This window comes from Ranitomeya imitator, chromosome 4, assembly GCF_032444005.1.
Source record: "Ranitomeya imitator isolate aRanImi1 chromosome 4, aRanImi1.pri, whole genome shotgun sequence".
Classification (NCBI taxonomy): Eukaryota; Metazoa; Chordata; class Amphibia; order Anura; family Dendrobatidae; genus Ranitomeya; species Ranitomeya imitator.
The window spans coordinates 195,272,604-195,287,997 of NC_091285.1; the positions used below are offsets into that span (position 1 = coordinate 195,272,604).

The 15,394-nt window shown below is 42.6% G+C and overlaps 1 protein-coding gene across 1 annotated transcript in view; it reads left to right on the forward strand.

The window, feature by feature from the left end:
- The window catches only part of ALDH1L2 (aldehyde dehydrogenase 1 family member L2), a 109,757-nt gene that overhangs the window by 50,677 nt on the left and 43,686 nt on the right, over positions 1-15,394 (forward strand). Inside the window, exons 10-13 of the mRNA XM_069764215.1 lie at positions 10,459-10,603; positions 10,999-11,118; positions 11,271-11,398; positions 11,906-12,056. Of these exons, the coding sequence (XP_069620316.1) occupies positions 10,459-10,603; positions 10,999-11,118; positions 11,271-11,398; positions 11,906-12,056 (544 nt within the window). The remainder of the gene's footprint in view (positions 1-10,458; positions 10,604-10,998; positions 11,119-11,270; positions 11,399-11,905; positions 12,057-15,394) is intronic.

The window sequence follows — 15,394 nt, forward strand, 5'->3', positions numbered from 1 at the left end:
CGGTTCTGAGATTGTTTTTTGTGACATATTGGGCTTCATGTTAGTGGTAAATTTAGGTCGATAATTTTTGTGTTTATTTGTTAAAAAAATGGAAATTTGGCTTAAATTTTGAAAATTTCGCAATTTTCTAATTTTGAATTTTTATTCTGTTAAAAGAGAGAGTTATGTGACACAAAATAGTTAATAAATAACATTACCCACATGTCTACTTTACATCAGCGCAATTTTGGAAACAAAATTTTTTTTTGCTAGGAAGTTATAAGGGTTAAAAGTTGACCAGCGATTTCTCATTTTTACAGCAAAATTTACTAAACCATTTTTTTTAGAGACCACTTCACATTTGAAGTCAGTTTGAGGGGTCTATATGGCTGAAAATACCCAAAAGTGACACCATTCTAAAAACTGCACCCCTCAAGGTGCACAAAACCACATTCAAGAAGTTTATTAACCCTTCAGGTGCTTCACAGCAGCAGAAGCAACATGGAAGGAAAAAATGAACATTTAAATTTTTAGTCACAAAAATGATCTTTTAGCAACAATTTTTTTATTTTCCCAAACGTAAAAAGAGAAACTGGACACCAAAAGTTATTGTACAATTTGTCCTGAGTACGTCGATACCCCATATGTGGGGGGTAACTACTGTTTGGGCGCACGATAGGGCTCGGAAGGGAAGGAGCGCCATTTGACTTTTTCAATGAAAAATTGGCTCCAATCTTTAGCGGACACCATGTCGCGTTTGGAGAGCCCCTGTGTGTCTAAACATTGGAGCTCCCCCACATGTGACCCCATTTTGGAAACTAGACCCCCCAAGGAACTTATCTAGATGCATAGTGAACACTTTGAACCCCCAGGTGCTTGACAAATTGATCCGTAAAAATGAAAAAGTACTTTTTTTTCACAATTGTACAATTTGTCCTGAGTACGTCGATACCCCATATGTGGGGGGGGGGGGGGGGGAACTACTGTTTGGGCGCACGACAGGGCTCGGAAGGGAAGGAGCGCCATTTGACTTTTTCAATGAAAAATTGGCTCCAATCTTTAGCGGACACCATGTCGCGTTTGGAGAGCCCCTGTGTGCCTAAACATTGGAGCTCCCCCACATGTGACCCCATTTTGGAAACTAGACCCCCTAAGGAACTTATCTAGATGCATAGTGAGCACTTTGAACCCCCAGGTGCTTGACAGATTGATCCGTAAAAATGAAAAAGTACTTTTTTTTCACAATAAATTTCTTTTAGCCTCAATTTGTTCATTTCCACATGGGCAACAGGATAAAATGGATCCTAAAATGTGTTGGGAAATTTCTCCTGAGTACACCGATACCTCATATGTGGTCACAAACCACTGTTTGTGCACACGGCAAGGCTCAGAAAGGAAGGAGCACTATTTGACTTTTGAATGAAAAATTAGCTCCAATCGTTAGCGGACACCATGTCGCGTTTGGAGAGCCCCTGTATGCCTAAACATTGGAGCTCCCCCACATGTGACCCCATTTTAGAAACTAGACCCCCCAAGGAACTTATCTAGATGCATAGTGAGCACTTTGAACCCCCAGGTGCTTCACAAATTGATCCGTAAAAATGAAAAAGTACTTTTTTTTCACAAAAAATTTATTTTAGCCTCAATTTGTTCATTTCCACATGGGCAACAGGATAAGATGGATCCTAAAATTTATTGGGCAATTTCTCCTGAGTACACTGATACCTCACATCTGGGGGTAAACCACTGTTTGGGCACACGGCAGGGCTTGGAAGGGAAGGAGCGCCATTTGACTTTTTGAATGAAAAATTAGCTCCAATCGTTAGCAGACACCATGTCACGTTTGGAGAGCCCCTGTGTGCCTAAACATTGGAGCTCCCCCACATATGACCCCATTTTGGAAACTATACCTCCCATGGAACTAACCTAGATGTGCGGTGACCACTTTAAACCTCCAAGTGCTTCACAGAAGTTTATAACGCAGAGCCGTGAAAATAAAAAATCATTTTTCTTTCCTCAAAAATTATTTTTTAACCCGCAATTTTTTATTTTCACAAGAGTAACAGGAGAAATTGGACCCCAAAAGTTGTTGTCCAGTTTGTCCTGAGTACGTTGATACCCCATATGTGGGGGGGAACCACTGTTTGGGCACACGTCGGGGCTAAGAAGGGAAGTAGTGACGTTTTGGAATGCAGACTTTGATGGTATGGTCTGCGGGCATCATGTTATGCAGTGGCATATCCAGGGGGGGGCAGCCGGGGCATGTGCCCCGGGCGCAGCCGGCAGGAGGGCGCAGTCGAGCCGCCTAATGCGGCGGTCCGCAGTGTCTCCCCTGGCGGCTGCATTCTGCCGCCCCCTGTCTGGGAGTCAGCTGTTCTCTGTGCCGACTGTCAAGCTGACAGCCGACACAGAAAAGCTGCGAATGTGCAGAGAAGTGAATGGTGTGTGTGTGGGGGGGGGGAGGATAGGGCAATGATGGGGAGAGAGCAATTATGGGGATGGGGGAGGAGGAGAGGGCAATGATGTGGCTGATGGGGAGAGAGCAATGATGGGGATGGTGGAGGAGGAGAGGGCAGTGATGGGGCTGACGGGGAGAGGGCAATGATGGGGATGGTGGGGGAGGAGACGACAATGATGGGGCTGACGGGGGCATATGTCCTTGGGGGGGGGGGGCGCCGAAATGAATTCTTGCCCCGGGTGCCAGAAACCCTAGATACACCTCTGATGTTACGTTTGCAGAGCCACAAGTGACCCCATTTTAAAAACTAGACCCCCCAAGGAACTTATCTAGATATGTGGTGAGCACTTTGAACCCCCAAGTGCTTCACAGAAGTTTACAACGCAGAGCCGTGAAAATAAAAAAATAATTTTTCTTTCCTCAAAATGATGTTTTAGCAAGCAATTTTTTATTTTCACAAGGGTAACAGGAGAAATTGGACCCCAATAGTTGTTGCCCAGTTTGCACTGAGTATGCTGGTACCCCATATGTGGGGGTAAACTACTGATTGGGCACACGTCGAGGGTCGGAAGGGAAGTAGTGGCGTTTTGAAATGCAGACTTTGATGGAATGGTCTGCGGGCGTCACGTTGCATTTGCAGAGCCCCTGATGTGTCTAAACAGTAAAACCCCCCACAAGTAACTCTATTTTGGAAACTAGACCCCCAAAGGAACTTATCTAGATATGTGGTGAGCACTTTGAACCCCCAAGTGCTTCACAGAAGTTTATAACACAGAGCCGTGAAAATAAAAAAATAATTTTTCTTTCCTCAAAAATGATGTTTTAGCAAGCAGTGTTTTATTTTCACAAGGGTAGCAGGAGAAATTGGACCCCAATATTTGTATTGCAGTTTGTCCTGAGTATGCTGGTACCCCATATGTGGGGGTAAACCACTGTTTTGGCGCATGTCGGAGCTCGGAAGGGAGGGAGCACCATTTGACTTTTTGAATGCAAGATTGGCTGAAATCAATGGTGGCGCCATGTTGCGTTTGGAGACCCCTGTTGTGCCTAAACAGTGGAAACCCCTCAATTTTAACTCCAACACTAACCCTAATCTCAACTCTAGCCATAACCCTAATCACAACCCTAACCCAGCCCTAACCCCACACACCCCTAACCCTAATCCCAACCCTAACCATAAACCTAAACCTATTCCAAACCCTAACCCCAACACACCCCTAACCACAACCCTAACCCCAACACACCCCTAACCATAACTCTAACCACAAGCCTAATCTTAACCCTATTTCCAACCCTAGCTCTAATTCCAACCCTAACTCTAATTCCAACCCTAACCCTAAGGTTATGTGCCCACGTTGCGGATTCGTGTGAGATTTTTCCAAACCATTTTTGAAAAATCCGTGGGTAAAAGGCACTGCATTTTACCTGCGGATTTACCGTGGATTTCCAGTGTTTTTTGTGCAGATTTCACCTACGGATTCCTATTGAGGAACAGGTGTAAAACGCCACGGAATCTGCACAAAGAATTGACATGCTGCGGAAAATACAACACAGCGTTCCCGCGCGGTATTTTGCGCACCATGGGCACAGCGGATTTGGTTTTCCATAGGTTTACATGGAACTATAAAGCTGATGGAAAACTGCTACGAATCCACATCAGTTTTTCCAGCCATGGCCGATGATATTGCAGCATCGGCCATGGTTGGATTGTAATATTTCACCAGTTCTTTAGGTGAAATATTACAAATCGCTCTGACTGGCAGTTTCACTTTCAACAGCCAATCAGAACGATCATAGCCACGGGGGGGTGAAGCCACCCCCCCCCCCTGGGCTGAACTACCACTCCCCCTGTCCCTGCAGATCGGGTGAAGTTGGAGTTAACCCTTTCACCCGATCTGCAGGGACGCGATCTTTCCATGACCCCACATAGGCGTCATGGGTCAGATTGACACCGACTTTCATGACGCCTACGTGGCGTCATGGGTCGGGAAGGGGTTAAAATGTTTGCCTAGGAGAGGCCATGCGATTGCAGTATACCTACTTTGTGTCTTAGGCCGGGGTCACACTTGTGAGAAACTCACACGAGTCTCGCGTCTCAATGCCCAGCACTGTCGCCGACACTCAGGACCGGAGCGCTCAGCTGCATGTATTTCTATGCAGCTGAGCGCTCCGGACTGAATGCCGGCGGCAGTGCTGGGTATTGAGGCGCGAGACTTGTGCGAGTTTCTCGCAAGTGTGACCGTGGCCTTATTGTTGTGCTCAGTCTTGCCATGGTGTATGTTCTATATTCCACAGCCTCTCCTTTGTAGCAGAGTTTGTCTGTTCCTCACCCAGTTTAAGCCTCCTACACAGTTGTTACTGCTTAAATTAATGACTATGTTTCAACCTACATATGAAACTGATGATCATTATCACCTGTTTAGTAGAATCGGTTACTCATACACCTGGTTATGAGCCTAAAAAATCCCTGACTTTGTTCAAGTGTTCATAAAAGAATTGATGCCATTCTGAAAGATAAGGGTGATCACACCAAAAATTGCTCCACCCCTGACCAAGCATCATCTGTGCGCATGTATGATGTTTCTTCTCCCTTTCTCTGCTGTCTTGTATTGTGGCTCATATGTCAAAGTAGAGCTACAAAGAAGCACAAATCGAGTGTGTGCGCGGTTTTAACTCTTTTATGCTATCTCCCTGCTTCTTTATTCGTCTTTCCTCATGCCTCCCTGTCTGCTTGCCCTGGTAAATCGCCAACGCTCACTCACAGATTGTATGTGACATGGCAGAGCATGGAGGACGCACAGTGTAAGCAGGGAGAGAGCCATGAGGCGCTACGTAAGACCCAGAGGGAAAAAAAAGGAAGAGAGTGCAAAATTAGCCATAACAATACACATACTTGTTCTGTGCTCGTTACAGCTTTTATATGACATATGAGTCACAACAATATAGAGATAGGAATGGGGGAGATCAAATATACATACATGAAGTTGGCCCGGGGGCTGACTTTTATAAGGTAAAAGAAGTAAGCCATGCCCCCCTTTTGTGTGACTAAGTGTCCCAAAAATGAGGTGGAGCACTCGGGAGCAGCATCCATACTGTCAGTAGTAGTAAGGCTAGGTTCACATTGCGCTAGGTGAGTCCGTCTAACGGACACGTTTTTAAGTAGTAAAAACGCAATGTAACGCACATACTAACGCGCCCATAGACTTGCATTGTCTGACGCATCGTGACGCATCCCTAAATTGGTATGCGTTTGTCACATAACGTTTTTTTTCTGACGGACCTTGAACGCGGCTTGCAGCATTTTCGGGTCCGGCCAAGCTAACGCAATACTAACGGAAGCGTTCATTCTGCCATAGAAGGCTATGGCAAACGCAGTCAGACGCAAATCATGAAAAATTTCCAAATAGGACCACACGTTTTAATAGCGTTTGAGGGTGGTCACATGTGGTCATGTGACAGGAAATGTGATTTCGGCCAAATGAGGAGTATCCCACCCACACATTTCTCCTGAGGCCTACTGCACGTGACAGAGTGTTGCAAGAGATCACAGGAAATGTAAGTATATTTCTATATATTATATATCTCTGTATACATCATGGGAGTCTGTAATATCCGTCGGATGTGTGTATACTAAAAACGTATTGCTTTGTTGCACGCAGATGTCGGATACTGATGTCAGCAGCAGCAGCAGCGTGTCAGCGGTGTTTTCATCGCAATCAGTAGGCTTGCACTTTAAAAAACCACAATAATGTTGTGTGAAACTCCATTGTATTGAGCTAAGCACGTAATAAAAATCATGTTTTTATTGTGAATAGGAGTCTTCTGAGCCCGAGGCTGCTAGACCTCCCCCCAAAAAACAGGCAAAAACCACAAAGGTACATAGCACACATTTTGAATTTTTCAGGCATAAATTTATTGATCCAATAAATGTTAATTTTTTTTTCATTTTACATACACAATAGGTTGTGGCACACGGTGGACACAAAAGAAAGAAGGTCCCTAGCCGCCTGTCGTCGCCACAACTGCCAGTGGTAAATATAAAACTAGAAATATTCTATCCAATATTTATCAACAATCTATCTATTCACTTTCTATCTACTATATCTATAAACTATCTATCGCTACATCTATGTATCTATCAATATCTATGTATCTATCTATCTATATCTATGTATCTATCTATCGCTATATCTATGTATCTATCTATCGCTATATCTATGTATCTATCTATATCTATGTATCTATCGCTATATCTATGTATCTATCGCTATATCTATGTATCTATCTATCGCTATATCTGTGTATCTATCTATATCTATGTATCTATCGCTATATCTATGTATCTATCTATCTATCCATCTATCTCTGTATATATGAATATGGGCATCCAGTGAAATTGACACTATCAACATAACGTTTTGTGTTTACATAGTCCAAGTCAGCGACCAAAAAAAAAAGGATTGTCGTTGACGAAGAGCCATTGACTATTCACAACGAGACACTGATCAACCTTGTGGAAGCCAACCCCTCCATATGGGACCAGAGCGACAGCTCCCACCATGACATTGTGAAGAACCGCAAGTTGTGGGATCAAATTATCTGTCACTTTGATCCCCGATACATGGAGAAGTCGACAACCTCAAAGAAAAAAATTGGTAAATATTGGTGACGTTACATCGAAAAATGTGAAAAAATAAAAAAAAAATTTCTATCCTATCAACCTATCCACTTGTTGTCTGCTATCTATCTCTTTTATTATCAACTATCTGTACACTATATATCTATCTATACACTATTTCTAAACTATTTCTCTATTATCTAACAACTATCTATATACTATTTATATATCAACTATCGTAAAAAACTATGAACAATTTTTCATATATCTTCAAACTATCTATCTACTATTTTTATATATATATATTTTTTTAATTTAAAGCCGATGCTGTCCATACCCGTTGGAAGTCCATCCGCGATCGCTTTGTTCGTGACTACCGGAACAGTCAGAATGCACCAAGCGGATCAGGTGGCAAACGGGTGACACCGTATGTGCATTACGACCAATTGCTCTTCCTTCAAAAAACATTGTCTCAGCGCTCGTAAGTAGAAATAGGTCTGTGTGCGAGACATATTTGTTTAAAGGAAAATAATTAATTTTTTTTTTGTGGTTTTACAGCACGATATGCAGTACCGCTGCGCCTAGACCGGCAGAGGAACTGGAGCCTTCTCCAGTGGAACCAACCCAACCTGAAGATGTGTCTGGCATCAGCGAGCCACGATCTGTGGATAGAAGCACTCTTGCTGCAGGTGTGAGTGCCCGGTTGCAATCACAGCGTGGACGCAAGCGAGCATCACAAAAAGATGAAGCTGATGCAATTATCGTCGATGGACTGCAACGGGTAGAGGACATGTGTCGCAGTGAGCTCAAAGACCTGAGGCGGGAAATTACCGAGCTGCAAGCCCGCGAGTCTGTATACTCTGCTAATGAGTGGAAGCTACCTTTCTTATCCTATGTGCCTGTAGCACAAAATATCCCGGCACATAGAAACCTTATGTTTAGACAAAGACTGAACGACCTTCTTGAGGAATTTGTGGGCCCCCAGGAACCCGCTCCATCGGGAACAAGAAGAATGGACATGCCGGCCTACAACCCTCAATATAGAGGCCGGGGTGAAACGAGCATGGAACCTCATAGACAATGTAGCAGTCCATCATACAGTTGGGCAGACAATACGCCCGTGCAGTACCAAAGTCTTTAGTACAGTTCAGTGTCCCCAGCCAAGTGCAATTACCGCGTTGCAAGTTTTGTTTTTTCATTTTTTTTTTTTTATTTCAATTTTCCTTTGGTTTTCATCCCTATGGGATATCATATGTTAAACCTGTCTACCAACAGTTTGTTGGCAAAATCCATAACCATTTAGTAAACTGTTTCAAATTTAAGATTCTTGTATTACTTAAACTTTTAACACAACATAACTTTTTACACGACATAAGGTAACTTTTTACACGACATCAGGTTAAACAACATAACTTTTTACACGACATAACGTAACTTTTTACACGACATCAGGAAGACTTTAAATTATTTTCACACGTATCTGTCTTGCCATGGAACATGGCCTTCATGTGTGAAGTAATGTGCAAATTGATCACGAATCCTCATTATTTGTGCTGTAGACCGAACTGCATTCGATTCAATGCTAATGAGGTTCGACTCACAATCATCGGGGTCTACCACCTGGGGTTCATGTCTCGCCACAAAATTATGCAGACAGATGCACGCCTTCACAACACGGTCCACATTTTCTGGTTGCAGTTGCATGCAGGTTAGTAAAATCCGCCATTTTAATGTCAAAATCCCAAAGGCACACTCCACATAACGTCTTGCCCGGCTCAAGCGATAATTAAAAATGCGCCTGGTGGAGTCTAGACTACGGCTTGAGTACGGCTTGAGGAGATTTTGTCCGAGTTGGAACGCCTCATCACCAACTAAAACATAAGGCAAACTTGGGCCTTCGGTCCCCGGAAGAGGTCGTGATGAGGGTATGTTGAAACTTTGGCTGTACAAACATCGGCCCATGTTGGAGTCTCTGAAGACTCTGGAATCGTTAGTCCGGCCATAAGCACCAATATCCACAGCAACAAAACGGTACCTGGCATCCGCAATCGCCATCAATACTATAGAAAAGTATTTCTTATAGTTATAGTAGAGGGATCCACTATGCGCAGGTTTCTGAATCCGAATGTGCTTGCCGTCCACGGCACCAATACAATTGGGGAAATTAGCCACATCCTCGAACTGTTGGGAAATCGCTAGCCACATTTCTGATGTTGGTGTTGGTAGCACAAGTGGTCGCAAGTTGTTCCAAATGGCATCATAAGTTTCCCGAACAAGTTGGCAAATTGTTGACTTCCCAAGTCTAAACTGATAATGCAGTGACGCAAAAGATTCTCCGGTAGCCAGATATCTGTCGACATTCAAAAAGAAAAAAAAATTAGGATTTTAATGATCATCTAAAAGGCTAGTTACAATAGAATATACAATTGCTAAATGAACATTAGGCCACACGATACCGAGATCTAGTCTTTGTTAATAGAATGATAAAAAAAAAATGTATAATTACCTCACAGTCACTACTAAACGTTGCTCCGCACAGATGCTTTCACGAAAAGTGCTGCGATGATGATGTATCTCATCCTTCACATGTGAGAGCAGAACATCAAAGGTCTCAATGGACATCCGTAGATAGCGTTGGAATTTGAAGGGATGATCCCGAAGCTGCACATACAGGGTGTGAAAGGCACCATATGTATTCCGCAAGAAATTCACTTCGTGGATCCAATATCTCCTTTGAGAACTACGCTTTCTCTGCCGAAGTCGCAACCGCATCAAGCGAAATCTAACAAGCTCAGACAAAAACATCTTGCTAGCAGAAGTTCACTCAATGCTTTCAAAATGGAGAATGAGTCTGTGCCCACACCCGACAGTGACAAAAGGGAAAAAAAAAAAAGAACAACTTTATTGACAGTGACAAACGCAGCCAAACGGATACTTCGTAACGGACATCAAAAAGAAAAAACGCGATCACATGCGTTAACGCTAGCGTTACCGTGACGACGAATTTTTACATATTTTGGCTCCTTTTCTGTACATGCGTTTAACGAATCCGTTTAACGCCATGTACTTGACGCAATGTGAACCTAGCCTTAATGACAAAATGTGGATTTTTCTCCCCAGAGTACCACTTTAAGATTGTTAATTTGGGATATGTTCTATATTTGCTTGTAAGCTACCAGCCTGTTAAACTTCTATTTTGCCTTTGTTATAGGCGTTTCTCTCATTTAAAAAAAAAAAAAATCAATAAACTATATTGTAACAAACATATGGCAGCAATTCTTTACAAAACACAGCACTGAAACAATGATAACATAATGGCTGCAAGAAAGCAGGAGGAACGGATGAGAGTGGCATTATATCGATCATTGTAATATTAAAGTGCTACATTTTCTTTTATGTACAGATTAGTGGAAGAGATCAAACAGAAATGCGCTGGCTTAGAGTTACAGAATGAAGATGTCTACATGGCCACCACATTCCAAGACTTTATACAGATGGCAGTAAGGAAATTCCGGGGAGAAGATAAAGAAGAAATTGTCATAGATTATGTAAGTAACTCCACTATAGAATGGAAATGTAAAAAAGGGCCATATGAGTGTTTACAGGACATATGAATGTTTTTAAAAACCCAAATGAAGAGCTAGTTTAGGTAGCCGTGGTTATGACCACTCATATAGTGACCGTTCGTTGTTAGTGGTCGTAACCATGGATACCTAAGGTCCTGCACATGAGGTAAGAACTATACTACATTTCTAATTGGAGGTATTTGCTAATATTATTACACCTACTACTTATTGAGACAGGCTCTTGGAGATGGGAATACCCATGTAAAGCAAATAAAATCACTTTGCTAATCTACACAGCAAGTAAATCTGTCTCTTTAACACATCGGTGTATATTAATAAACTGCCTTGTCTTGTCTATTTATTCCTTTTATCTACAGTCTACATTAAATGTGAACAATATGACTGTGAAAATGCCATACCAGTGTTTTATTAATGGGCAGTTTGCGGATTCTGACAGTGGGAAAACATATGACACTATTAATCCGACAGATGGATCTGTAAGTATGCTTGTTTTCTTATTTATATAATACATACAGTATATTAGTAAAAAAAGAAATCTAAATCCACACTGTGTAATTAGGTAAACGTTGTGTGCAGATGTTTGGTAATCTTGATTTATGAATATATGTACATCTCTGTTTGGTTCTAGGTGTTATGTAAAGTCTCTTATTGCTCTGTAGCGGATGTAGACAAGGCTGTGGCAGCAGCAAAAGAAGCCTTTGAGAATGGGGAATGGGGAAAAATGAATGCTCGAGATAGGGGGAGATTACTGTACAGGTGAGTGCGTGCGTCACAACCTTTGGTTCGGTATATCGCTATTAATTTATTAGTACATGAAAGGACAAATCATAGTCTAGGAGCAGCTCCAAAATACGCAGTGTTAAAGATTGCTCTGTAGCTCAACTAGACATGCGAGACAGGCCTTATATATTGCTTGAGGCTTTTGTCCTCCTCTAAAGGAGTTAGATGAGACCCAACATTCATAATATTCACTGTCTCTGAAAGTAAAAGTTTTGGCCTGCACTCTCCTGTCTTTTCCACAAACCACAGCAGTCTTCCCTGCCCATTTCATTTGCAGACACATTAGTCTCCATATTTTTTTTGTGATCAGATAAAGAAAAATTGCATATAAAAATCTTTTTTATTTGTCTGATTTCTCATGATCCGCCCACACTGGTCTTTTGTGCAGACGACTTGCTCATATTAGAAACCGTTATTTTACCAATGCATGTGTCATTTTCTGACTATGGTTCCTAGTAACTGCACATTTTATTGGAACGCTAGACTTGCAGATCTTATGGAAGAGCATCAAGAAGAATTAGCCACCATTGAAGCTTTAGATTCGGGAGCAGTGTACACACTGGCTCTGAAGACCCATGTTGGGATGTCTGTGCAGACCTTCAGGTACTTCGCTGGATGGTGCGACAAAATTCAGGCAAGAGTTTGCTTATTTTTTAAAAAAATCAGTTAATTTTTATTGAAAAACCACATCATTAGATTTTCCATTTTCCAAAACATATACCGTACATCAAAGAGGAACACAGGAATACCTAAAGGAGTTGTTCAATACTAGGACAACCACTTCTCACTCTGAATGTTTAACGCCCCATTAAAATAAAAACACCCATAGTCATCTCCGGTGTCTGTGCTGTTCCAGCAGTGTCACCACTTGCGTTCCCGAGGCTCACAGGAGATTGTTTTGTCCCGTCAGCCCTGCACCCAATCAGCGCTGGCGTCACTGTTCCTGCATTCAAACATATACATAAGAGGAAATGGGAGCTGGGACTGAAGGAGGAGATAGTAACGCCAGTGCTGATTGGGCTCACATTACAAAGAAACCGCAGGTGAGCCTGGGAACGCGAGTGCCGACACTGCTGGAATGGAGCCAGAACCGGTGGTGAGTATATACAAGGGTAGACATTAAGAGTGAGAAAGGGTTGTTCTCATTGTGGCATCCATATAACACAATATGAAAGTTGCATATTTCTTATGTGGACACAAAGTCAAACCTGTCATCAAGAGTTTGCTTATTAGTTTTGTACGTTTAATAGTTGATTTACTGAATTGAGTTATTGTACAACATGAAGATCTACTACCTATAATGTGTTAAATTATGTTTTTCAAGAAAGGCATTCAGGTCGTTCTTTTTCCTGTTCAATGAATCAGACATCTTAATATTGTGTGACAGAGAGTTGTAAATTATTCTGCTCTAACAGTAAAGAATCCCCTTCTGTGATGATTTTGAAACAAAATTAATGCCCTTCTTAGGCTACTTTCACACTAGCGTCAGCCCGACGTACCGACGCAGGTTGCAAAAAAAATGAACAACGGGGGCAGCGGATGCAGTTTTTCAACGCATCTGCTGCCCCATTATAAGGTCCGGGGAGGAGGGGGAGTTCCGGCCGCGCATGCGCGGTTGGAAATGGCGGACTCGACGCACAAAAAAAGTTACATGTAAGGTTTTTTTTGCCGAGGGTCCGCCAAAACACGACGCATCCGTCGCATGACAGATGCGACATGTGGCGATACGTCGCAATGCGTCGGCTAATGCAAGTCTATGGAGAAAAAACGCATCCTGCGGGCAACTTTGCAGGATGCGTTTTTTCTCCAAAACGACGCATTGTGACGTACGTACGTCACACAACGCAAGTGTGAAAGTAGCCTTAGGCTATGTTCACATATTGCTACTTTTTACGCAAATTAAAAGCTGATTTTTACAGTACCAGCAAAAGCTATGTGATTTCAAAAAATCTTGTGCACACAATTGATTTTTTCTCCTGACTGAATTTGAAAAATGCTACTAAAATCTGCAGCATGTCACTTCTTTCAGCGTTTTTGCAGCAATCTTTCACCCATAAAAAGCAACGAGTAAGTGCAAAAATGCTGCTAATCAGTTTTTGCTGTGTTTTTGGTGAAAAAAAAAACACAGGTACAGCAAGATGTGAGACCAATTTATTTTTGTGATTTTCCCAAGTTTAAACCATAATGTCTTGGTCTCCTCACCTGAGCTTAGCAGTAATTAGTACAGTTTCATTAAATTAGTGATATGGATGAAAGTAAACAATGACTGACCAACTCAATGTTCTACTCAGAGGTATAGGTAGGGGTTTAGCTCAGGAGAGGCGAAACATCTGAGTGGGCCTCTAACCAGGTAAGGCTACTTTCACACTAGCGTTTTCTGCAATCCGTCACAATGCATCGTTTTGCAGAAAAAACGCATCCTGCAAAAGTGCTTGCAGGATGCGTTTTTTTCCCCATAGACTTGTATTGACGACGCATTTGCGACGGATTGCCACACGTCGCATCCGTCGAGCGACGGATGCGTCTTGCTTCTGCGGACCGTTGGGAGCAAAAAACGCTACATGTAACGTTTTTTGCTCCTGACGGACCGCTTTTTCCGACCGCACATGCGCAGCCGGAACTCCGCCCCCACCTCCCCGCACCTTACAATGGGGCAGCGGATGCGCCGGAGAAATGCATCCGCTGCCTCCATTGTGCAATGCGCTAAACGCTAGCGTCGGAATCTCTCCCCGACGCATTGCGACGGGGAGATTCCGACGCTAGTGTGAAAGTAGCCTAACCCTGATTACAACCATACTGGGGAACCTTAATTGTGGGCACAGGGAAACCTCAGTAGATGATAATGGTATTACTTAAAATAAACCTCTATAAAAAAAACAATACTGATATTATCGCATTTGGTGCTGATATAGTAGTAGATACCAGTCCGCAGATCATATAGGATATTACAGTACAATTATAGTGAGCTACAGATGACGTTCTTTCTGGTGGAGTCATTCACTTTTCCATCTGGCCCAGAACGACAGGACAAGTTCTTCCAGCCAGGACTCGGCTGCAGAGATTACAACAAAGACACATTTGACTTTCCTGCCCCATCACCATCTATTCCCAACCTGCACAATCAGACAATACTGCTGATATCCGAATGATGAGCTTCTGCTGCTGTATACAGGGGGTACGGAAAGTATTCAGACCTCTTTAAATGTTCCCCTTTTTTTTTCATTGCAGCCATTTGGTAAATTCAAAAAAGTTCATTTTTTTCTCATCAATGTACACTCTGCACCCCATCTTGACTGAAAAAAAAACAGAAATGTAGACATTTTTGCAAACTTAGTAAAAGAGAAAAGCTGAAATATCACATGGTCATAAGTATTCAGACCCTTTGCTCAGAATTGAGTAGAAGCACCCTTTTGAGCTAGTACAGTCATGAGTCTTCTTGGGAATGATGCAAAAAGTTTTTCACATTTGGTGATCCTCTGCCATTCTTCCTTGCAGATACTCTCCAGTTCCGTCAGGTTGGATGGTGAACGTTGGTGCACAGCCATTTTCAGGTCTCTACAGAGATGCTCAATTGGGGTTAGGCCAGGGCTCTGGATGGGCCAGTCAAGAAGAATGGTCACAGAGTTGTTCAGAAGCCACTCCTTTGTTATTTTATCTGTGTGCTTAGGTTCATTGTCTTGTTGGAATGTGAACCTTCAGCCAAGTCTGAGGTCCAGAGCACTCTGGAAGAGGTTTTCATACAGGATATCTCTGTACTTGGCCGCATTCATGTTTCCTTCAATGTCAACCAGTTGTCCTGTCCCTGCAGCTGAAAAACACCCCCATAGCATGATGCTGCCAACACCATGTTTCACTGTTGGGATTGTATTGGGCAGGTGATGAGCAGTGCCAGATTTCCTCCACACATACCGCTTAGAATTATCACCAAAAAGGTCTATCTTCTTCTGATCAGACCATAGAATATTTATTTCT